The following is a 23,505-nucleotide window of genomic DNA, read 5'->3' on the forward strand; positions in this document are numbered from 1 at the left end:
AGACACGACTGAAGCGACTTAGCAGCAGCAGCAGCAGCAGCATGCTTCCAGTTGTGTGTTTCTGTACACACATTATATACAACATGTAAACAAATAGATTTTTTTTAAAGCATAGATGAGATCACACACTATATATTTTTAAGCAGCTTGCTTTTTTTGTTTTTTTACCCTTTTAAATGAAGTGTACAATTCAGTGGGTATTCATAAATTCTCAAGGTTGTACAACATCACCACTAATTCCAGCTCATCCTCATCGCCTCAAAAAGAAACCTCATATCCACTGGTAGTCACTTCCCATTTCCTCCCCTTACAACCCCAGCTCCTGGCAACTATTAATCTAATTTTTGTCTCTATGGATTTGTCTACTGTGAATATTTCATATAAGTGGAATCATATAATCTATGGCCTTTTGTGTCTGGCTTCCTGTCACTATATTTAGGTTCAGCTAATACCTTTTAAAGATTGCCCAGTATTCTGTAGTTATGATGATTCCATACTGTGGCTTCACCGTAATTCGGTTAATCCTCCACTCAATGGTCATTTAAATTGCTTCCTCTTTTTCATTATCACAAACTACAAAGCAATGAACACCCATGGCTTCACAGCAATGTTCAGGCTTTATGAACCTCATGAGATTTCCTGCAGGAAAAAGTCTTATAGGAGAGGTATTATTATTGGATAAAAAAGCATGAATAGTTGAAATTTTGATTGATTTTCCCAAACTGCTCATCAAAAAAGTTATACTACTCTCTACTCCTGCCAACAGTATGTCAGCTGACCATTGCCCGCCGACCCTTACTAATGATATATATTTTTTTTTCTTTACTTTTTTTGGTTATGCCACACAACATGTAGGATTTTCTCTAACCAGGGATCAAACCCGTGTCCCCTGCATTGGAAGTGCACAGTCCAAATGCTGTACATTTTAGACTTCAAAGAGAAGTTACTTCAAAGCCCACTTGCAATCACACCAGATTTTGTGGTAGAAGTAGTGATATTTTGGGGTACATTGAGTTTACTGGAATATAATATTAAAATTAATTTTACCAGCTTTTTTAAAAAAACACATTTTTAAAAAGTGACTACTTGAAAAATTTTAAATTACATATGTGGCTCAACTTTTATTTCATTGGATGCTGCTGCCCTAGAGTTAACCATGATCTCTATCCTTCTTTCGAATGTCCTGTTATTGCTTTTTATAATCGATGCACATTGATATTTATCCATATATTTACCAGTTTCTTTGTTCTCCAAATCTTCTTTTTTGTTTCTTTGTTTAATTTTTTAAAACTTATTTTATTTTTTGGCTGCACCACATGGTATGAGGGATCTTAATTCCCTAGCCAGGAATTGAACCTGCGCTCCTGAACTGGGAGTGCAGAGTCTTAACCACTGGGCCACCAGGAAAGTCCCGTTTGTTTCACTTTTACTGAAGTACAGTTTGTTCAGAATGGTGTGTTAGTTTCAGGTGTATAGCAAAGTGAATCAGTTATGCATATGCATATGTCCTCTCTTTTTCAGATTCTTTTCCCATATAGGTCATTACAAAGCACTGAGTGGAGTTCCTTCTGCTATACAGTAGGCCCTCATCAGTTATCCATTTTATATATATAGTAGTGTATATCAATCCCAATCTCCCAGTTTATCCTCCCTGTTACCCCCATCTCCATTAGTTCTTGCATCTCTTTCCTTCAGGCACATATATCTTCTCCAAAGAACCATTTTAGGGGTAGTTTTTTCAGCAAAAATATGAGTGTGGGAACCACTCTATCTTAGTCTAAAAGGTTATTGGAAGATAGTATGTGTGTGTATATACATATATATGTACATATATTTCTGTGTAAGGGGGTTATCTAGAATTTTTGTGGGTGGAGGAGGGGTTGAGTTACAGAGATGATGACAGCAATTGAGATGTAAAATCATAGTCAAGGGTTCTCACAGGAAACTGAGAAGAAGAATATACCATATCTTATGTAGGAGTCCAAAGTCAGTGTGTAAGGCCAAAGCAATGGCACCTCACTCCAGTACTCTTGCCTGGAAAATCCCATGGATGGAGGAGCCTGCAGGGCTGCAGTCCATGGGGTTGCTGAGGGTCGGACACGACTGAGCGACTTCACTTTCACTTTTCACTTTCATGCATTGGAGAAGGCAATGGCAACCCACTCCAGTGTTCTTGCCTGGAGAATCCCAGGGACGGGGGAGCCTGGTGGGCTGCCGTCTATGGGGTTGCACAGAGTCGGACATGACTGAAGTGACTTAGCATAGGATAGCATAGCAAGGCCAAACATGTAGCTCCCTAAACTACTTACATTATAGTCAATTTGAATTTTAAAAGTAAATTTCTTTTTTTTTCAGCAGGGGGCTTCCCTGGTGGTCCAGTGGTTAAGAATTTGCCTTGCAATACAAGGGATACTGGTTTGATCCCTGGTCCGGGAGGATCCCACATGCCGTGGAGCAACTAAGCTCATGTGCCACAGTTATTGAGCCCACACACTGTGACTACTGAAGCCCACACACCTCGAGCCTGTGCTCCTCAGCTAGAGGAGCCACCACAATAAGCCCGCACACCGCTGCTAGAGAGTAGCTTCTGCTCACCACAACTAGAGAAAGCCCGTGTGCAGCAATGAAGACTCACCACAGCCAAAAAATGAAATAATTTTTTTTTTAAAGTAAATTTCATTTTAAGTAAACTTAAACTCTCTTTCCTAAGTGGAAATTACAAAAGTTGTCTATGTAGATAATACATTTATTATTTCATATACATATATATTTCTGTATTTGTGACATTTGACCTTCTAGAACTTTGACTAAGGGAAATAGCTGGGCACCTTTGGTTATCTAATCTCTGTTCACTTGCCTTGAACTTCTGGACAAATGTTAATTAACAGCAAAACCTTCCTAATTTGAACAAGTTGGGGAAGTCAAAGCAAATGGTAGGTTAATATGTTTTAATAAATGTACAGTTGACCCTTGAACAACATACTGGTTAGGGAGTACCAGTTCCTTCATGGTCAAGGCTAATGCTGACCACAAGCCTTACTCATACCATAAACAGTCAATGTATATTTTGTATGTGATATTTTTATTTTTAAAATTCTGTATGTTATTTATTTACATACATTTTATGCACTCATGTCTTACCTTTTTCTTAATTTTTTCTATATTTCTAGGTTATATGGTTCATGTGCCAGTTTTTTCAAATTGTCACAAATATCCAAAACATTTTTCAATATATATACTGAAAAAAATCCATGTGTAAGTGGAGCTGCACAGTTCAAATCAAGGGTCAGCTGGAGTTGCTTAATTTCTGGAGTATGCAGAAAGTTCTAGTAAGCTCATAAAATTTTAATAAGTAATGATGGAGTGTAAAAAAGTGGCCAGTATCATAAGTAATTAGTATTAGTATTAGCTGTGAACTCATGCAAAAAGCTTACTAACACAGTGCTTGAAAGTTGCTCTTTTGAGCTGGTTAATAAGATCTCTGCAAAGGTGTATACTTTTACTCCCTTGCTACCTGTAGAATATATGTCTTGCTTTTGCTTTTCTGCCTCTGTTTCTCTTCTTTCTGGTATTGGCACAATTATTTTCCTTTGGAAAGCTGCCCCGCCCCAATTCTAAGCAAACAGGGTTGGAATGGAGCTATGGAGGGGATGAGGACCCAGGCTGGTCAGAGTGATAATGAGTGGGTTAAGGCGGGCCCACAGTTGGTCTGGTTTAGTGAAAGGCAGTCCCTGTATTCCGCTGGCAACCCCTCCTCCTGCTGGAGTTGCTAACCTGAACAAATTCAGGCCTGAAGTAGCTGGTGGCTGTCATTGGTCAGCTATTGCTGCATAAGAAATCACCACAGACTTTGCAGTTTAAAATAATATTACTATATTATATATCATCTCACAATTTCTGTGCACCAGGAGCTCTGCCTCAGGGTCTTTCAAAAGACTGCAATCAATGTGTCAGACTTCCCCGGTGGTCCAGTGATTAAGACTCTATGTTCCCAATATAGGAAGCATGAGTTCAATCCCTGGTGAAGATTTGGCATAAGCTGGGGTCTCCTTGGAGAAGGAAATGGCAACCCACTCCAGTGTTCTTGCCTGGAGAATCCCATGGACGGAGAAGCCTGGTAGGCTGCAGTCCGTGGGGTCGCACAGAGTCGGACACGACTGAAGCGACTTGGCGCGGCGCGGCGGCGGGTCTCCTTGTCAGGATCCCAGTCTAGCTGGGACAGAGTGCTCAAGTGTCAGGTGTGCAAGTAGCCAATTAAAGCTACAAGCTGAAAATGAAAAAGTTAAGCCTTTGATCATTTGCTTAGATGGTTTAGAGAAGAGACTGAAACTGGAGGAAGTACCTACTCTCCCCGTTGAATTTTCCCCTATATACATCTCACGGTTGAAGAGATTTTATAGCCCCTGGGACTTTCAGGGTGGGGACGGAGAGAGAGGAGGGATAGAGTAGAAGAATACTGGGTATGAGGTCAGAGTGAGCAAGTGACTGCAAGGTCATGCCCCACCCTCCCCCATAAGAAGGCCTTGGCAGAGGTGCCTGGAGAGGACCTCTGCCTAGGACCTCAGATAAAGGGACCCAGGAAGCAAGGAGCACAATATACATGAGAGTTTGACAGGTAAGAGGGGCTGAGTCCTTGAATGCAACTCCCTTAGAGACAGCAATCTGCTGCCCATGCACCAGGTCTGGTGTGGGAAGGGCAGCTTTCCTCCCAGAGGCCTGCCAGGTAAAGCCTTTGAATTGCCTATGGCCTGAGAAATTACACGTAGGTTTTTCGCTGGAAGCCAGACAGTTCATTCATCTGGAGCCTTGACTGGGGAGCAATCTGCTTCCAACCTCACCCGGTGGTTGTTGGCAGGATTCAGTTCCTGGTGGGACATTGGACTGAGGGTTTCAAGTCTTCACTGGCTGTTGGCCAAGGGCCACCCTCAGTTCCTTATCACATGAGTCTTTCTACTTGGCAGGCGATTTTATGAAATTTAACCAGAGGAGATGGCAATAGAGTCTGCGCCAGTAAGAGCTAAGTCCCAGTCTTATATAACCTAATCACAGAAGTGACCTCCATTAACATGACAGCGACAGTGACAGTGTTAAGTCACTCAGTCGTGTCTGACTCTTTGTGACCCCATGGACTGTAGCCCATCAGGCTCCTCTGTCCATGGGATTCTCCAGGCAAGAGTACTGGAGTGGGTTGCCATTTCCTCCAGTCTATTGATTAGAAGCAGAGAAGGCAATGGCACCCCACTCCAGTACTCTTGCCTGGAAAATCCCATGGATGGAGGGGCCTGGTGGGCTATAGTCCATAGGATCGCAGAGTCAGACAGGACTGAGTGACTTCACTTTCACTTTTCACTTTCATCCATTGGAGAAGGAAATGGCAACCCACTCCAGTGTTCTTGTCTGGAGAATCCCAAGGATGGGGGAGCCTGGTGGGCTGCCATCTCTGGGGTCGCACAGAGTCAGACACGACTGAAGTGACTTAGCAGCAGCATTGATTAGAAGCAGGTTACTCAAGGGGAAGGGATTGCACAAGGCTGTGAATACCAGGAGGTAGGGGGATCACTGGGGCTGTCTTAGAAGCAGCTGACCACAATGACTGTCTGGTAACATTAAGGGAGAGTCTACTCGGGATTGACACCAGCCCAGAGGCCAAGAAAGTTGAGAAATAGAAGGGATACTTATGGCACCATTTAAGCCTGTGGATCCAGATACTTCTGAAGTCAACTATCCATTGGCATCCCAGTATCAGAACTAATACCTTTTCTTCTTTAAGGATTCCATTTGCACTGCATTTTAGTCACTTGCAACTGAAAGAGTACTGATTAACATAAAAATAACGTGGGCAGGTTCTTTTGGTTTCTTGGGACAGAGAAGTGCTGAGGTCACCTTAAGAATAAGGTGTTTCTTTTGGTGGCAGGAATGTAAATTGAGAAAGTTACTGTGGAGAACAGTGTGGTGGAGGTTCCTCAAAAAAATAAAAATAGAGTTACCACATGATCCAGCAATCCACTCCTGGGCATGTATCTGGACAAAACCATAATTTAAAAAGATGCCTGCACCTCAGTGTTCATAGTAGCACTATTCACAGTAGGCGATACATAGAAACAACCTAAATGTCCTTGGACTGATGAATGGGTAAAGATGTGGTGCATACATACAGTGCAATACCACTCGGCCATAAAGAAGAATGAAATGATGCCATTTGCAGCAACATGGACGGATTTAGAAAATATTAAGTAAGAAAAAGACAAATACCATATCTATCACCTACATGTGGAATCTAAAATATGACACAAACTTATCTATGAAACAGAAAAAGACTCACACAGAGAACAGAATTGTGGTTGCCAAGGGGATGGGGGCGGGAGGGATGGATGGGGAGTTTGGGATTAGTAGATGCAAACTGTTATACAGAGAATGGATAAACAACAAGGTCCTAGTGTATAGCACAGGGAACTATATTCAATATCTTGTGATAAGCCATAATGGAAAAGAATATGAAAAGAATGTATATATATATATATATATATATGTAGCTGAATCACTTTGCTATATAGAAGAAATTAACACAACATTGTAAATCAACTATACTTAGTTAGACAAAATAAATTTTAAAAACCAAAATGTTTGCTGAAAGGGTGCTGGTGGTCTGGAACCCACCTGGAGCCTTTTTGTGGAGTGGTCAGCTCTGGAGAAGGGAAGCCATTTCTTCGGTACTCACTGTTCCCTGTGAATCTGCTGTTTTCCCACTATCTGTGGGCCATTTCTTCTCCATACTATTTACCCTTTTACCCACGCTCCCTGTTGCCTCCGATTTCTAGCCTGCGCAAGACTCCTTTAATGGCCCCTTTGCACCATCTGTACATCTTCTCCTTTCTGCGCTAGCTCCTACCAGTTACTTACACCTGCCTGTTCCTTCTCATATACTAGTGCAGATTCAAGAGGTCGAATCTGATTGGTGTGCATCACTTTTTTTGAGCCAGGCTAGTTCACAGGTGGTTTGACAGGCCTGTGCACTGTCTATCAGGTGGGGCAGGAATGGACTCATGAGGGCTTCCCAGGGGCTGTGGGCAGGCTGGGCATTCTATGGCTTCTCTTGTTTAAGGCATAAGGCAAGGGACTTCCCTGGTGGTCTAGTGGAATCTACCTGCCAAAAGCAGGGGACATGTGTTCAATCCCTGGGCAGGGAAGATCCCAAATACTGCAGAGCAACTAAGCCCATGTGCCACAACTACTGAGCCCATGCACCGAAACTACTGAAGCCTGCATGCCTAGAGCTTGTGTTCCACAACAAAAGAAGCCACTGCAATGAGAAGCCCACATAACGCAACCAAGAGTAGCCCCCTCTGGCTGCAACTGGAGAAAGCCTGGTGCACAGCAACAAAGATCCAGTAAAGCCAAAAATAAATAAATAAATCTTAAAATAATAATAATAAAAATACAGATTCCTGGATACAGAGATTAGGATTTTTAAAAAAGACATAAGGCAAGCCATTTTTCATGAAGATAGTAAAGATTCCAGTTTGAATAATCACTGTCTTGATAGTTTAAGGTCTGAAAGAATGAGGCTTCACTTAGTTTTAGCATGACTTGGGAGACCTTGTTTCTATTTCTAGCTACTTTTTGATGAGCAGATCATCTGCAGTGATCAAGGACTCATTCTGTTGCAAATGAAAATCATTCAACTTAAATAGGCACACGTCCAAAATGGAATTTGCTGGCTCCTGTATCTGAAAAGTCCAAGGGTAGATCTTGTTTCATGCTTGGCTCCATCTAGGAGTCAAACAGTGTCAATGTCATCATATCATGATGACTATCTCAGAGATACTTTCCTCTGTATTGGCTCCTTTCCCAGGCAGCCTCTTTGGTCCTGGTGGGAAGATGACCACCAACATCTCTAGGCTGACATATTCTATCTTCAGCAGCACTGCTGGAAGAGAGATTCACTCTTCCCAGTGTCCTGGAACTGAGTCTCACTGGTTTGGCTTGACACACCTGTGCATCCCTGAACCAATGGCTAGACAAGAGGGATCCAATGCTTTGGTTGGCTAGAGTTGGGTCACGTGATTATCCCTGCAGCCCCACCTAAACCACAGGAACTGAGAGTGACAGAAGGATGATTCCAAAGGAAGAGTGGGGAGATATTAATTGAAAGAGAAATGGGTGTTGGCAAAGGCAACACCAGTGTCTGTATTCCTTAATCTATTGTTGTTTCCCAGTCTCTGAAAGCACATGCCAATTGCAGAGTAACCATGTAAGCAATCTCTGAGCCTAAAAACATCTGCAGGTGACTTCTAGAATTTGCTTATTTTTTTAATTGAAGTAAGATTCACGTAAAACAGCAAAATGGCTGAGGAGGCCTTACAAATAGCTGTGAAAAGAATACAAGTGAAAAGCAAAGGAGAAAAGGGAAGATATTCCCATTTGAGTGCGGAGTTCCAAAGAATAGCAAGGAGAGATAAGAAAGCCTTCCTCAGTGATCAGTGCAAATAAATAGAGAAAAACAATAGAATGGGAAAGACTAGAGATCTCTTCAACAAAATCAAAGATAGCAAGGGAACATTTCATGCAAAGATGAGCACAATAAACGACAGAAATGGTATGGACCTAACAGAAGCAGAAGATATTAAGAAGAGGTGGTGAGAATACACAGAAAAACTACAAAAAAAGATCTTCATGACCCAGATAATCACGATGGTGTGATCACTCACCTAGAGCCAGACATCCTGGAATGTGAAGTCAACTGGGCCGTAGGAAGCATCACTACGAACAAAATAGTAGAGGTGATGGAATTCCAGTGGAGCTATTTCAAATCCTTAAAGATAATGCTGTGAAAGTGCTGCACTCAATATGCCAGCAAATTTGGAAAACTCAACAGTGGCCACAGGACTGGAAAAGGTCAGTTTTCATTCCAATCCCAAAGAAAGGCAATGCCAAAGAATGCTCAAACTACCACACAATTGCACTCATCTCACACGCTAGTAAAGTAATGCTCAAAATTCTCCAAGCCAGGCTTCAGCAATATGTGAACCATGAACTTCCAGATGTTCAAGCTGGTTTTAGAAAAGGCAGAGGAACCAGAGATCAAATTGCCAACATCTGCTGGATCATCAGAAAAGCAAGAGAGTTCCAGAAAATCATCTATTTCTACTTTATCGACTATGCCAAAGCCTTTGACTGTGTATGCTATGCTATGCTAAGTCGCTTCAGTCGTGTCTGACTCTGTGCAACCCCATAGATGGCAGCCCACCAGGCTCCGCCATCCCTGGGATTCTCCAGGCAAGAAAACAGGAGTGGGTTGCCATTTCCTTCTCCAATGCATGAAAGTGAAAAGTGAAAGTGAAGTCGCTTAGTCGTGTCTGACTTTTAGCGACCCCATGGACTGCAGCCTACCAGGCTCCTCCGTCCATGGGATTTTCCAGGCAAGAGTACTGGAGTGGGGTGCCATTGCCTTCTCCATTTGACTGTGTGGATCACAACAAACTGTGGAAGATTCTGAAAGAAATGGGAACACCAGACCACCTGACCTGCCTCTTGAGAAACCTGTATGCAGGTTAGGAAGCAACAGTTAGAACTGGACATGGAACAACAGACTAATTCCAAATAAGACAAGGAGTATGTCAAGGCTGTATATTGTCACCCTGCTTATTTAACTTATATGCAGAGTACATCATGAGAAATGCTGGGCTGGAGGAAGCACAAGTTGGGATCAAGATTGCCGGGAGAAATATCAATCACCTCAGATATGCAGATGACACCACCCTTATGGCAGAAAGCAAAGAAGAACTAAAGAGCCTCTTGATGAAAGTGAAAGAGGAGAGTGAAAAAGTTGGCTTAAAGCTCAACATTCAGAAAACTAAGATCATGGCATCCGGTACCATCAATTAATGGCAAATAGATGGAGAAACAGTGGAAGCAGTGACAGACTTTATTTTTTTGGACTCCAAAATCACTGTAGATGGTGATTGCAGCCATGAAATTAAGACTCTTACTCCTTGGAAAAAAAGTTATGACCAACCTAGACAGCATATTTAAAAGCAGAGACATTACTTTGCCAACAAAGGTCCATCTAGTCAAAGCTATGGTTTTTCCAGTAGTCATGTATGGATGTGAGAGTTGGACTGTGAAGAAAGCTGAGCACCAAAGAATTGATGCTTTTGAACTGTGGTGTTGGAGAAGACTCTTGAGTCCCTTGGACTGCAAGGAGATCCAACCTAAAGTTGGATCCTAAAGGAAATCAGTCCTGAATATTCATTAGAAGGACTGATGCTGAAGCTGAAACTCCAATACTTTGGCCACCTGATGTGAAGAGCTGACTCATTTGAAAAGACTCTGATGCTGGGAAAGATTGAAGGCAGGAGGAGAAGGGGACGACAGAGGATGAGATGGTTGGATGGCATCACTGACTCAATGGACATGAGTTTGAATAAACTCCAGGAGTTGGTGATGGACAGAGAGGCGTGGTGTGCTGCAGTCCATGGGGTCACAAAGAGTCAGACACGACTGAGCAACTGAACTGAACTGAACTGAAGATTCATGTAACAAAAATTAACCATTCTTAAAGTGTGGAGTGGCTTTCCTGGTGGTCCAGTGGTTAAGACCCTGAGCTTGTGCTGCGTGGGGCTCAGGTTTGATTCCTGGGTGGGGAACTAAGATCCCACATGCCGCTTGATGTGGCCAAAAAATAAATAAAAATTAAAAAATGAATCGTGCAGTGGCATTTAATACATTCACAGTGCTGTATAACCACCACCTCTATCAGGTTTCAGAACATTTTTATCACCTCAAAATAAAACTGTAGTAGTTTCCCATTTCCTACTCCTAGGCATGGTGACCATCAATCTGCTTTCTGTGCCTGTGGATTTACCTATTCTGGATATTTCACATAAATAGAGCCATAAAATATTTGATTTTTGTGTCTGGCTTCTTTCACTTATACCAGGGTTTTCAAGGTTCATTTACATGGTAGCATATATCAGCACTTCATTCCTTTTCGGGGGGTGGTGCTGCTGCTGCTGCTGCTGCTGCTAAGTTGCTTCAGTCCTGTCCGATTCTGTGCGACCCCATAGATGGCAGCCCACCAGGCTCCCCCATCCCTGGGGTTCTTCAGGCAAGAACACTGGAGTGGGTTGCCATTTCCTTCTCCAATGCATGAAAGTGAAAGTGAAGTCACTCAGTTGTGTCTGACTCCTAGTGACCCCATGGACTGCAGCCTACAATATTCTATTGTGCTATTATATTAGACCATTGTGCAACCAACCTCTGGGACGTTTTCACCTCGCAAAACTGCAACACTATTCTCATTAAACAACTCCCTATCCCCTCCTCCCTACCTGGTTCTTGGCTACACTATTCTATTTTCCGTGTCTATGAATTGACAACACTAGATATCTCATGTAGTGGAATCATACAGTATTTGTCCTTTTGTTTCTGGCTTATTTCACTTAGCATAATGTGCTCAAGTTTCATTCATGTTGTAGCTTACGTCAGCATTTCCTTTATAAAGCTGAAGAGTATTTCATTGTATGTATACACCACATTTTGTCTATTCATTCATCTGTCGATGGACACTGGCTGCTTCTGCTTCTTGGCTATTGTGAATGAGGCTGTTGTGGACACGATTTACAAAGATCTCTCTGAAACTCTGCTTCCAGTTCCTTTGGATCTACACTCAGAAGTGGGGTTGTTGAATCATATGGTAATTCCATTTTTAATTTTCTGAAGAACTAGAATTTCCTTGTTTTTAAAATTAATTTTCTGCCTCTTTCCTGAACTATTTTATGCAGAAGGTGCCAATGGGAATGAGTGTGTTTTAAAATGTTTTGAAATTCTCGGAGAGGAAAAGCAAAAATCTCAAAAAAAGAAACTAACAAGTGGAATGATGGAAACCAGTTGAAGGTCAATTTCTAGAACAATGTCTCAGTCCATCTCCTTGGCCAAGAGCCAGAGCCTGGACCCCTGGAGTCACAGTTCCAAGGTCACTGAAATGGCCTTGATGACAGTTTATGAACTCAAGTTTTGGCCACAGGTGGGAGATTTATCTTTGTTCAGGCCTCCCTTATGAACACTTTCTCTAGCAGAAGCACTAGAGTAAAACTGGAATGAAGCCATTCCGCTGAATAACCACATCAGTGAATTTCCTGCCCTTACTCAACAAACAAAAACAGCCTGTGGTTTTACAGGCTCATTCATTCTAGTCTACCCAGAGCAGCCCTACAAAAGCTCCTTGCCCAGACTCACAGACAATTTACAACCCAGAAAGGCAAATGTACAGAGTAGATGTGTGTCCATAAATACTAACATTGTTTTTCTTTTTAAAAATTGCTTTTTCCACCTCCTTTAAGACCTCTACCGTGACCTGAGTCATCAATAAGTGTCAGGAGCTAAAAAAGTCCCCCAGGGCTGAGCTTTTACCTGGATTTTTAAAGCACTTCTTGGTTTCTAGACAAAAACAAGGCTTTCCGGAGGCATCTGCAAGTGTGCCTGGCTCCACCGCTCTGGCTGGCAGAAGTCCTCTCTCCACATACAAGATATGTTCTCCTTTCAGTTGGATTTCAGCCTTTGGCGAGTCCCTGAGGCTTTCTGAACATCAGTTTCCTAAACTATGGGAGGGTAAATGAGAACCAGTCTCAATATCTAACAACAAATGCATGATCAAATTATTCATGACATCATAATTGACAGTTGTTTTAAAAAACAATTTTTTCAAATGTATTTAGTAACAGAAAATATTCAACATAGAATATTAAATAAGAGATAATACAGAAGTTTGTGTTCTTATGTGGATCGAATATATTCTATATATATTGTTAAAATCATGAATATAAAACTTCATGGAGATAGAAAGGAACATTGAAAGACAAATGAGAAGGTAAAACAAAAACAAGCAAACAAAAACCATGAGAGAAGGATGTCCCCGGTGGTCCAGTGGTTAAGAATTTGCCTTGTCTGAGTCCCTTCGCTGTTCACCTGAAACTATCACAACACTGTTAATCGGCTATGCTGTGCTGCGCTGTGCTTAGTCACTCAGTCCTGTCTGCTCTTTGCAACCCCATGGGATGTAACCTGCCAGGCTGCTCTGTCCATGGGGATTCTCCAGGCAAGAATTCTGGAGTGGGTTGCCATGTCCTCCTCCAGGGGATCTTCCCGACCCAGAAATTGAACCGGGTCTCCTGCATTGCAGGTGGATTCTTTACCAGCTGAGCTAACATAGAAGCCCATTAATCAGCTATACCCATAACACATGTATACCTGTGGCGGATTCATTTTGATATTTGGCAAAACTAATACAATTATGTAAAGTTTAAAAATAAAATTAAAAAAAAAAAGTTCAAAAGAAAAATCTGCCTTGTAATGCAGGAGACGTGGGTTCAACCCCCGGTTGGGGCACTGGGATCCCCCATGCCACAGGGCAACTAAGCCTGAGCACCACAACTGCTGAGAAGGCCCATCCTGTGTGCCGCAACTCAGACTCAACACAGCCAAATTAAAAAAAAGAAAAGACACAACAGAATAAATCTGTTGATCACAAGGTTTCCTTTTGGCTTAAAAATCAGTCAGTCACAGAGACTTCACACAGTATGGAATATGGTATCCCAAACTTAAAATGCAAATGTTTGGCTCACTTCTATGATTTTTGTCCTTAGGAGAAAACAACCAACCAAGTAAGTGTACACGTAAAGAATATGTACATGTAAAAGAACACACATTGTGAGATGTTTCTAGAGCCTACTAGTGAGATCACCTAAAGTATTCCCAAATGGCAAATGTTGTGTTTAAACAAGGGATTGATAGACACAATAGAATCCTGTGCAGCCATTAAGAATGTTGCTGTAGTAGTTTATTCACGGACATGACAGGAGGAAGTGAAGAACAGCAAATTACACGGTAGCATGCATGTATAATTTGACCCAGTTCATATTGAATCCAAATTATCATATATGCATATTCACATTTATATACAACGAAGTCTGGAAGGAAAATCATAAGATGCTCATTGCTTTTGGTTGGTTGGATTATTAATCAATTAGTTAATTAATTTTATGTTTGTATTTATGAGTTTTATATAATGTAAAAATAGTAATAGCCTCCCATTAGGAGGTGCTCGGAGAAGGCAATGGCACCCCACTCCAGTACTCCTGCCTGGAAAATCCCATGGATGGAGGAGTCTGGTGGGCCGCAGTCCATGGGGTCGCTAAGAGTCGGACAAGACTCAGCGACTTCCCTTTCACTTTGCACTTTCATGCACTGGAGAAGGAAATGGCAACCCACTCCAGTGTTCTTGCCTGAAGAACCCCAGGGATGGGGGAGCCTGGTGGGCTGCCGTCTATGGGGTCGCACAGAGTCGGACACGACTGAAGCAACTTAGCAGCAGCAGCAGCAGCAGCAGCAGCAGGAGGTGCTAGGTTGTGTATGAAGCATACCACCTGTGTTTCATTTAATTCTCACTATGATCATTTCAGGGGTGTTGACAAACCCATTTTAGAGATAGGAAAACTGAGGCTTAGTGAGGAAAGGTCATATTCTGTATAACTTTCTTATTGTTGCTACAACAAATTACCAGAAACTTAGTGGCTTACGGCAACATGAATTTATTATCTTACGGTTCTGGACGTCAAAAGTCTGAAATGGGTCTCACTGGGCTAAAATCAAGGTGTCAGCTGGGCTACATTCATTCTGGAGCCTCGAGAGGAATCTGGTTCCTTGCCTTTTTCAGCTTCTATAGGCTCCCTGCACTCCTTGGCTTCTGGCCCCTTCCTCCACCTGCAAAACCAGCAATGGCTGGTCAAGTTTTTCTCACGTGGAATCCCTCTCCTTCTAACAAGCCTGCCTTCTTCTCCATTTAAGGACCTTTGTGATTACATTGGGCCCACACAGATAATTGAGGGTAAACTCCTGATTTTAAGGTCAGCTGATTAACAACCTTATTTCCATCTGGTATCATAATCCCCCCTAGTCATATAAACGGAATATTTTCACAGACTCTGGGAATTAGGATGTGGCCATCTCTGAGAAGCCATTCTTCTGCCTGTTCCCCTTGCCCAAGGTTTCATAGGTACTAGGTGATGAATTAGAACTGTGAATGCATTCTGATTTCCATTCCTGTGCCCTTAGATTATGTTATTTGGCTGATTAACTGTGTATCAGTGGTTGTGGTTTAGCCACTAAGTCGTGTCTGACTCCAGCAATCCCATGGACTGTAGCCCACCAGGCTCCTCTTTCCAAGGGATTTTCCAGGCAAGCATACTGGTGTGGGTTGCCATTTCCTTCTCCAGGTGATCTTCCCGACCTAGGGATCGAACCTGAGTCTTCTGCATTTTAGGCAGATTCTTTACCACTGAGCCTTCAGAGAAGCCCACTTGTATATTAAAGATGGTTAAAATTTTTTTATATGTTGAAAAAAAAATAAAAGGACTTTCCTTTCGCTGTCCTTTCAGCTTTTTTTGCTATGTCATCCATCTGCCCCTACCTAAATCTCCCATTCTAGCAAAACCAGTCTGCTCACTGGTCCAAGCCCAGCATCCTCAAACACACCCCAAGCTTGCTTCCACTGCAGGTGGTCCTCATACTGTCTCTTAAACTTGGGAGTGTCACTCTTGGTCATCTGAGAAGCTGATGACAAGATGGGATTCAATGTGCAAGGAATTTATTAGGAGATATGACTGAGAAAAAAAGGGGAGAGAACCTGAGCGAGGGAAGGTAGTAACCTAGCCTGAGGTGCAGTTCCAAGGAAACAGGCAAGCTGGTTCTGACCACAGAGAAGCCCTGAGCCTCCCAGCTGTGGCAGCTTAACCCTGCCAAGTTTGGTCATGGGCTGGGGGCAGTCTGCCAAAGCATAGTCTTGGCCTCAAAGCAGAGACCAGCAGTGGGGGCCCTGGCCAACTTCTCTCCCTGCAGTCAGAGGTGTGAGAGTTGCATTCTCATGGCAGCCGGGCAGGGTCGTAATGGTGATTTACTGTATAAACCTTCACCAGTGGAAAGTTATCTGGAGTCAAAGACCATGCTTGCCTCATCTACTGCCAGCACTTCCAGCTAAAGCATGCTTAAGGACTTTGTGTCCATCTGACACTGGGGGCCAGGTGGGCTTTCAACCTGCTTTGTCACTTCTACTTCTCCAAGTCTCAGTTTATTTGTCTATGAAACGGGTGAAGAGCAGTGCCTCGCACACTGGATTGGTGTGAGGCTGAAATGAAACTCTGAGCATCAGGGTCTTTGGGCAAGGCCTCGCATGGGGAAGTGATAACCATGAGGTGACGGAAGTTGTTCTCACTGGAGCACACTGACTTGCACGCAGTGCTTAGTAATGATAATTGTTGTTACTGGGGTATACCTACAGTGGATGCTTGGTAAATGTTAGTCATTCTTGGAATGAACTGACCTATAGGGAGCATGCACTTGGTAATGGCAGCAGTCCTTATGGGAACAGGCTGATCTGCACACAATGGATGGTAGTAAATATAGTTTGGCTGGTTCCAACTTCCCTGATAGCTCAGTTGGTAAAGAATCTGCCTGCAATGCAGGAGACCCTGGTTTGATTCCTGGGTATAGAATATCCTCTGGAGAAGGGATAGGCTACCCACTGCAGAATTGTTGGGCTTCCCTTGTAGCTCAGCTGGTAAAGAATCTGCCCACAATGCGAAAGACCTGGGTTCAATTCCTGGGTTGGGAAGATCCCCTGGAAAAGGGAAAGGCTACCCACTCCAGTACTCTGGCCTGGAGAATTGAAGGAATGTATAGTGCATGGGATAACAAAGAGTAGGGCACAACTGAGTGACTTTCACTTTCAACTATTGTTTTAATGGAAGTGGTTCTAGTTCTCTCTCTCACACACACATTCATTTCAGTTTGTAAAATGAAAAAACAACCAAAAAAGCACAAATGTCCAACATAAAGAAGTGAATAAATTGTGGTGCATCTAAACCATTAAAGTAATGAAGTTTTAAAAAAATTTTTTTCAGGGTGTGGATCATTTTTAAAGTCTTTACTGAATTTGTCACAATATTGTTTCTGTTTTATGTTTTGGTTGTTTGGCTGCTAGGCATGTGGGATCTTATTTCCCCAATCATCAGGAACTGAACTCACACCTCTTGCATTTGGGGAGAAGCCTTAACCAATGGACTTAGAGGGAAGTATCATGAAGATCTATTTTTAAAACAAATATTCTACAATGGTAAAGTAAATGTAATTGTTTTGGTGAACAAACGAACAAAATTATTTCTATTCATAATTTTAAAATTGGAAAGATATGTCCCAAATTGTTACCGATGTTTATGTCTAAATAGTGGAATAGAAGCAATTCTTAATTATTTCTTTGGATTTTTTTAATCTTAATTTTCTACAAAGCACTTGTATTATTTCCTAGTAGTAACTAAAAAACAACAAACAACTTGGGGGGCGGGTAGTGATCAATGTCAAAAATTGTCCTATGGTCTCTTCAGTCGTGTCCCACAATTAGCAACCCACGGACAGTAGCCTGCCAGGTTCCTCTATCCATGGGATTCTCCAGGCAAGAATACTGGAGTGAGTCGCCATGCCCTCCTCAAGGGATTGAATCCAGGTTTCCTGAATTACAAATGGATTCTATAACGTCTGAGTCACCAGGGAAGCCTTAAGGTCATATTAGGTAAGGACTAGTAAATAGTGTCCATCATATTTAGCAAAAATAAAGCTGGTGGCCACAACGAAAGCAGTTTTGAGGCAGAGTCACTTGTCAACAAAGGAGGAATAGTAACTATGGTTTGTTGACTAAAACAAAAATGCACAGCATAGCTCTGAGGAACTGCTTGGAAGAGGAAGGGGGAGAAGCCAGTACATATGTAATTTTGGCTAAAGGGGTATGTGCGATCAAGCTTAAGTCTTAGTATAAGGTTGCTTCTAGGAGCAAATAGTTCATGATTTTAGCGCTTTTTAAAAGAAGTATGGAAAGATGCAAGAATCTGGATTAATTTAAAAAAAATTCTTAGAATATATCTAATTATCTAATAGTTTTGCCTTTTCTTCCCCAAAGCACAAAGTGCCTCGTTCTGTCCCGAATACCTCTCAGGGTACCTATATTGTAAATCGGGGACTGCAGTGGCTGACTTCATTCTTTTAAAACCGGATGGTAGCAACTATACTCCAATAAAAATTAATTAAAAACACACACACACACACTAGATGGTGAGCAACATTCCTCGTTTCACAAGTTAAAAAATAATTTCTCAAAAAAAAAATTTTCCCCCAAATCTTGGCAAGACCAAGTGCGGATAGGAGAATCAAACGCTATGTGCAAATATTCTTGCCAGTTGAGAAAAGCGCAGACAGAAAGAAAGTGAAGTCGCTCAGTCCTGTCCGACTCTTTGCGACCCCATGGACTGTAGCCTACCAGGCTCCTCAGTCCATGGAATTTTCCAGGCAAGAGTACTGGAGTGGGTGGCCATTTCCTTCTCCAGGGGATCTTCCCGACCCAGGAATCAAACCCGGGTCTCCCGCATTGGAGGCAGATGCAAGAGGGGATAGGAGAATCAAACGGCATGTGCAAATATTCCTCCCGGTTGAGAACAGCGCTGACAAGCTCCCCGCAAGACCGTCTCCAGGCCGTTACCGAAGCCAGTGAGCATGCGCGAAAGTACAACGAGGCGGGGCAATGTGGGTTGCTTTAAGAAGTGCGAGAGAAAAGCGAGGCCTTACCATTTCTGCATTTATAAGGTTGAACAAAGAAAAAGGCAAAAAGCTTAAAAAAAAAATCGAAAGTAGCTCAATTGCAATTCTTGAAACAACAGTCTTGCAAGCTCAGTCATAACTCTTCGGAACTCCTACAGCAGCGAGTAGCTAGATCTCCCTCTGCAAAAAGAAAGGCCAAGCTTGGTGCATTGACCCAGGAGCCCCGGACGGCCCGCGATACAGGGCTCGACCAATCAGAGAGCAGAGTGGGGCCCCTCCCCGCCGGTGACTGGAGGAGCAGGGATGAGGCGGGGCGGTGGCTCAGGCGCATGCCCTCCTCGGCCGTGTGACTTGAGGTTCCTCGGTAGTGTGCAGACTGCTGTGAGTCCACAAGCCGCTTTCTCTGCTGTCTGACCCGCTCGGCTCCGCGATGCCGGTGGACCTTAGCAAGTGGTCCGGGCCTCTGAGCCTGCAGGAAGTGGATGAGCGGCCGCAGCACCCGCTGCAGGTCAAATACGGCGGGGCGGAGGTCGACGAACTGGGCAAAGTGCTGACACCCACCCAGGTACCGAGGGCGGAAGGGGTGCAGCTGCTGGAGGCTGGGAGACTCTCAGGTCCGTGGGTCGGCGACCCAGTGGAAGTGGGGAGGACGTTCCGGTCTCTAGTGCGCCGGATCTACCTAGGGAAGGGAGTCGCGGTGCCCAAGCCGCAGGCCTGCTGACCGCTCCCTCCCCGTTACCGGCGCCCGGAACCTGGCACGTGGCGGGCGGGGCTTCCCCTGTGGAAGAAATTGATACACTCTCCTGGGACTTCGAGGAGCAGGCAGGGGAGGAGGCCTTGCCCCGGAGGAAGTGGGCAGTGGCTGCTCACGCCCCCAGAGCGTCCCCTCCCGGCCCGGAATATTAGGCCGCAGTATGGGGAGTAAAAGCCCCACCCGAGGGCGTTTGACGCATTATGTAACCGGTGAGCAGTAGAGCCCTGTGATTCCTCCTTTGTTTTTAACGGTCTGGAGCTGGAAGCCACCCAAAGGTAGGTGCGTTCTGCAGCTGGAAGGCTCGAGGGTAACGGCCGTGTTTTACGGTTTGGCCTTTGACCCCCGGCCCACCAACCCCACTTGGCTAAGGCCTAACCAGGTTCTGGCTGCTGCCAAGTGGGGGAACTAGGTGCCCGGACACCGTGGCCAGTAGTTGGTCCTGAAGCTTCGGGGCAGCAGTGCGAATAAACAGTGCTCAGATGGTTTATTAATTTAGATGTTTACAGAGTTTCTTGTTTTGGGTGTGTAAAGTGCCCGTCTGGCAGCCTCTTTTTGCCAAACTCACTGTCCACGTCTATCCATCTTGGTTTTCTCTGCCCTTTTAAATATACACTTAATTCAGATTTCACTTTAGCAGGCCCCAGATAATGTGGTCTCCAGTCTAGAGATTGTGTCATTCCAAATAATGTAAGGTTGTAGTCAGCAACCCTTGAAATCCTGACCCACCTCTTTCTGTTAATAACATGCTAGGATACTAGCCCCATAGTGTTGTTGGGACTAAAATAAATAACGCATATTAAACATCAGTTCTGGGTTCTTTGTTGAGTCAGTACAGTTGAGCTTTTATTAATAATTTCTGTGCTTGACCTTTGAGGAATCCAAGGTCAAAGAAAGAGTGCTGGTTTCTTCAGCATTTCTGACTTTTAAGCTCCAAATCTGTTCCTTCCTACAGGTTAAAAACCGGCCCACCAGCATTACATGGGATGGCCTTGATCCAGGTAAATTGTACACCTTGGTCTTGACAGATCCGGATGCTCCCAGCAGGAAGGACCCCAAATACAGGCAAGTTGGAGAAAGATGGGGAATAGTGGGCCATCCAGTGTGACCCAGTGCTTCTTGCAGTGTGTAAGTCCCTTGCTGGACATGCTGTGTGGGAAAAAATAGACTCGATTTGGGGTGTTCACTTCCATGCTTAAACCTGAGTGTGCTTTTTGCTCCCTAGAGCAAGATTCTAGAATAGCCGAGAGCTGGATCTGCCCAGGCCTGTTTTTGTACAGCCCCATGAGCTGAGAATGATTTTAACATTTTTAAAAGAGCAATAATACTTTGTGACATGTGGACATTACATGAAATTCAGACTTTGGTGTCCCTAATTAAAGTTCTGTTGGCTGACTTCGCCTGTGAGTATGTACCGACTTCCTGTGATGCTGATGGTCCTCTCTTCCTCCATGCAGGGAATGGCACCATTTCCTCGTGGTCAACATGAAGGGCAACAACATCAGCAGTGGCACGGTTCTCTCCGATTATGTGGGCTCTGGGCCTCCCAAGGGCACAGGTCAGTAAAGGTTGCATTTGGAAGGAGATGGGAGGGGAGCCTGGGTGCATATTAGGATTGATATAAAGTGCTACAAAATCCTAGTCTAGCTTTTAGAGTTTTATATTTATGAGAGCCCTTACCCTAGTGAAGATTTTAGGCAACTCCGTTCCCCTCTAAAGCAGCTGCCTGTCGGGGACACTCAGACCCACTGTAGTGTCACGTGGCCAGAACCATGGTACTGGTTAGATGGACGTTCTTTTAGAGAATAGTGTATTGGACCTTGCCAAGTTGGATCAGTGCTGCCTAGGCTAATGGTGGGAGATGCGCTGTTATCATGTTGTGCCTGACAGGTGTTGCCATTTCCTGGAACAAGGAACTGGAATGAGGCAGAACACTTGATCTTGTACACACTGTTCACCCATAAGTTACTCTGAAGAGGTACAAGAAGGTCCCTGACAAGGGACCTGGTGTTTTATCTATAGGCCCAGAAGCTCAAAGTCCTCTCATGCATTCATAAGAGGGACCTCTGTCCCAAGCATCTCTTTAAGTTCTCTAGAGCCAGTTATAAAATCAGGCAATTTAATTATGGAAAGTATACCTATGAGAATAAAGCAGTTCTCTCAAGTAGCAGCTGTGTTCTCATTAACCAAAAAAGCTTCAGTGACTCACTTCTTTTTCCTTTTCACATTTGTTTAGTAAGGTATAATTTACATTTAATAAAACACAGATCAGAAGGGTTTAATCAATAAATATTGACTGGTGCATAAATTCATGTTAGCACCATGGGAAATAAGATGTAGGATGTTTCTGTCACCCCAGAAGGTTCTTAAGGGACTTTTTAAGTTAAATTTTCCCAGAGCTAATCATGTTCTGGCTCTTCTCTCTATGGATTACTCTTGCTGTTCTTGTATTCTTATAAATGGTGTCATGCAGTATGCATTTGTGACTGGTCTTCTGGACTTAAGGTAGTGTCTGTGAGACTCATCCAAGTGAGATTAGTAGCTCCTTCCTTGTCATTGCCAAGTGGTATTCCCTTGTGCAAATATACCACAGTTTGTGTAGCCATTCCCTGGACATTTGGCTTGTATTTTAGTGTTTGGATATTATGAATAAATTTGCTATTTCCATTCTTGTCCTTTTATGGGCATGTTTCCATTTTCCTTGGGTAAATACTTAGGAGTAGAATTGTTGAGTCATAGAAGTCCAAAATGGTTGAAAAACTTCTATACTCTAATCAGCAGTATTTCAGCAGTATACTGAAAGAAAGTTTCAGTAGCTCCATATAAGATTCATGCCATATGTATTGATAGAACCATTCCAAGATTCATCCATGTGGTAGCATGGGACAGGATTTCCTGCCTTTTTTTTAAGGCTGAATAATATTCCACTGTACATATATACTATATTTTGTTTATCTTTTCAATTGTCAGTGGACATTTGGAGTGCTTTCACCTCCAGGCTGTTGTGAATAAAGTTGCAGTGAACTTAGCCCCCTCTCATAAATGGGGGGTGGTCTGGGTCCCTCCGAGTTGGTGCATTCTCAGAAAATGGGTGACATCTCCCTCTCAGATGCTTAGCTATGTGTATGTCTTCCCTTCTGCCTCTCCCCCCAGGCCTGCACCGCTATGTCTGGCTGGTTTACGAGCAGGAAGGACCACTGAAGTGTGATGAGCCCATTCTCAGCAACCGATCTGGAGACCACCGTGGCAAATTCAAGGTGGCCTCTTTCCGCAAAAAGTACGAGCTTGGGGCCCCAGTGGCCGGCACGTGTTACCAGGCCGAATGGGATGATTATGTGCCCAAGCTCTACGAGCAGCTGTCTGGGAAGTAGAGGAGATGGACACCGTCCCAGAGTTCCCAAACAGTGTTTCAGTTTAGTGATGCATGTAGATTTTCCCCCATCTCTCTGCCTAAGCCCTGAGTGGTCAGATTTAGATTTAGGGTGACTTTTCTTTCCTTCTGCCTGTATTGTATAATTTTAGGGGGGTTATGTTTTGATCAAATTTGAACTCCATTTTGGTGGGGGGATTCTTTGGTACTGTGATGCAGTTTATCCAAATGTTAATAGACGAACAACAACCCAGACTTTAAAGAAGAAAAAAAATTCTGGTAAAAAGACCAGGTCTGCAGTATTAGAACAGAACTTCAAAGAGTCTTTAAGGGAGGTTGAAAACAAAAAAGAGATTGACTGTCTCCGCCTTTGTGACCCTGAGCACAGAATTGTGTGTGAAGGTACCTACTGGCATGTGTTTTCACGGCTCTGTCTCACCAAGACAACCAGGGGAACCCCAACGTCTCAGGCTGGTTACTGCGTGTCAGTGTCCTACTGTGGCTCCTTTAAAGAGCAATACTGGAAAAAGCTCCATAGAAGAAATTGCTTTGCTGTTAAAGCCTGGCCATCTAGATGAGCAGCAGGGCTGGGTAAGAGGTTATCAGAATCTGAAAGTCTGTGCTTGTTAAATTAATCACACTTTGGTTTAAAAAAGAAAACTGTCTGGAGTTGGTGAATATTGTGTTAATTTTGCTGTTTGCTTATAGTTGAATAAAAATAAAAACACTGTGTAGATGAACCCGG

General features: G+C 43.5%; 2 protein-coding genes across 6 annotated transcripts in view; one reads left to right on the forward strand and one right to left on the reverse strand.

Annotated features, from left to right (window-relative positions):
- The window catches only part of VSIG10 (V-set and immunoglobulin domain containing 10), a 74,104-nt gene extending 55,241 nt beyond the window's left edge, over positions 1-18,863 (reverse strand). The window contains exons 1-2 of one of the 5 annotated variants that reach the window (XM_070386111.1): positions 18,667-18,863; positions 12,412-12,599 (exon numbers count right to left, since the gene is read on the reverse strand). Coding sequence is in view for 3 of the 5 variants with exons in the window: in XM_070386113.1 (XP_070242214.1) it covers positions 453-541 (89 nt within the window). In the remaining 2 variants the exon portion in view is untranslated. Of the gene's footprint in view, positions 1-452; positions 632-12,411; positions 12,600-18,666 lie in introns of those variants that run through there. The other 4 variants (XR_011467439.1, XM_070386113.1, XM_070386112.1 and 1 more) reach the window with 4 other exon arrangements.
- A 91-nt stretch (positions 18,864-18,954) lies between these two features.
- PEBP1 (phosphatidylethanolamine binding protein 1) lies at positions 18,955-23,505 on the forward strand. The gene is made up of 4 exons (XM_005911921.3): positions 18,955-19,204; positions 20,346-20,455; positions 20,848-20,948; positions 22,544-23,505. Exons 1-4 carry the CDS (start codon positions 19,070-19,072, stop codon positions 22,759-22,761), a joined length of 564 nt encoding a protein of 187 aa, XP_005911983.2. The 5' UTR covers positions 18,955-19,069; the 3' UTR covers positions 22,762-23,505.

This window comes from Bos mutus, chromosome 17 (assembly GCF_027580195.1).
Source record: "Bos mutus isolate GX-2022 chromosome 17, NWIPB_WYAK_1.1, whole genome shotgun sequence".
Classification (NCBI taxonomy): domain Eukaryota; kingdom Metazoa; phylum Chordata; class Mammalia; order Artiodactyla; family Bovidae; genus Bos; species Bos mutus.

What these genes read in the sequence shown, in the direction of transcription:
- PEBP1 (XM_005911921.3), top strand. Translation starts at nt 19,070, where the DNA reads ATGCCGGTGGACCTTAGCAAGTGGTCCGGGCCTCTGAGCCTGCAGGAA. An exon ending in AAGTGCTGACACCCACCCAG is followed by an intron (nt 19,205 to 20,345) that starts GTACCGAGGGCG and finishes TCCTTCCTACAG; the next exon opens with GTTAAAAACCGGCCCACCAG. An exon ending in AGGAAGGACCCCAAATACAG is followed by an intron (nt 20,456 to 20,847) that starts GCAAGTTGGAGA and finishes TCCTCCATGCAG; the next exon opens with GGAATGGCACCATTTCCTCG.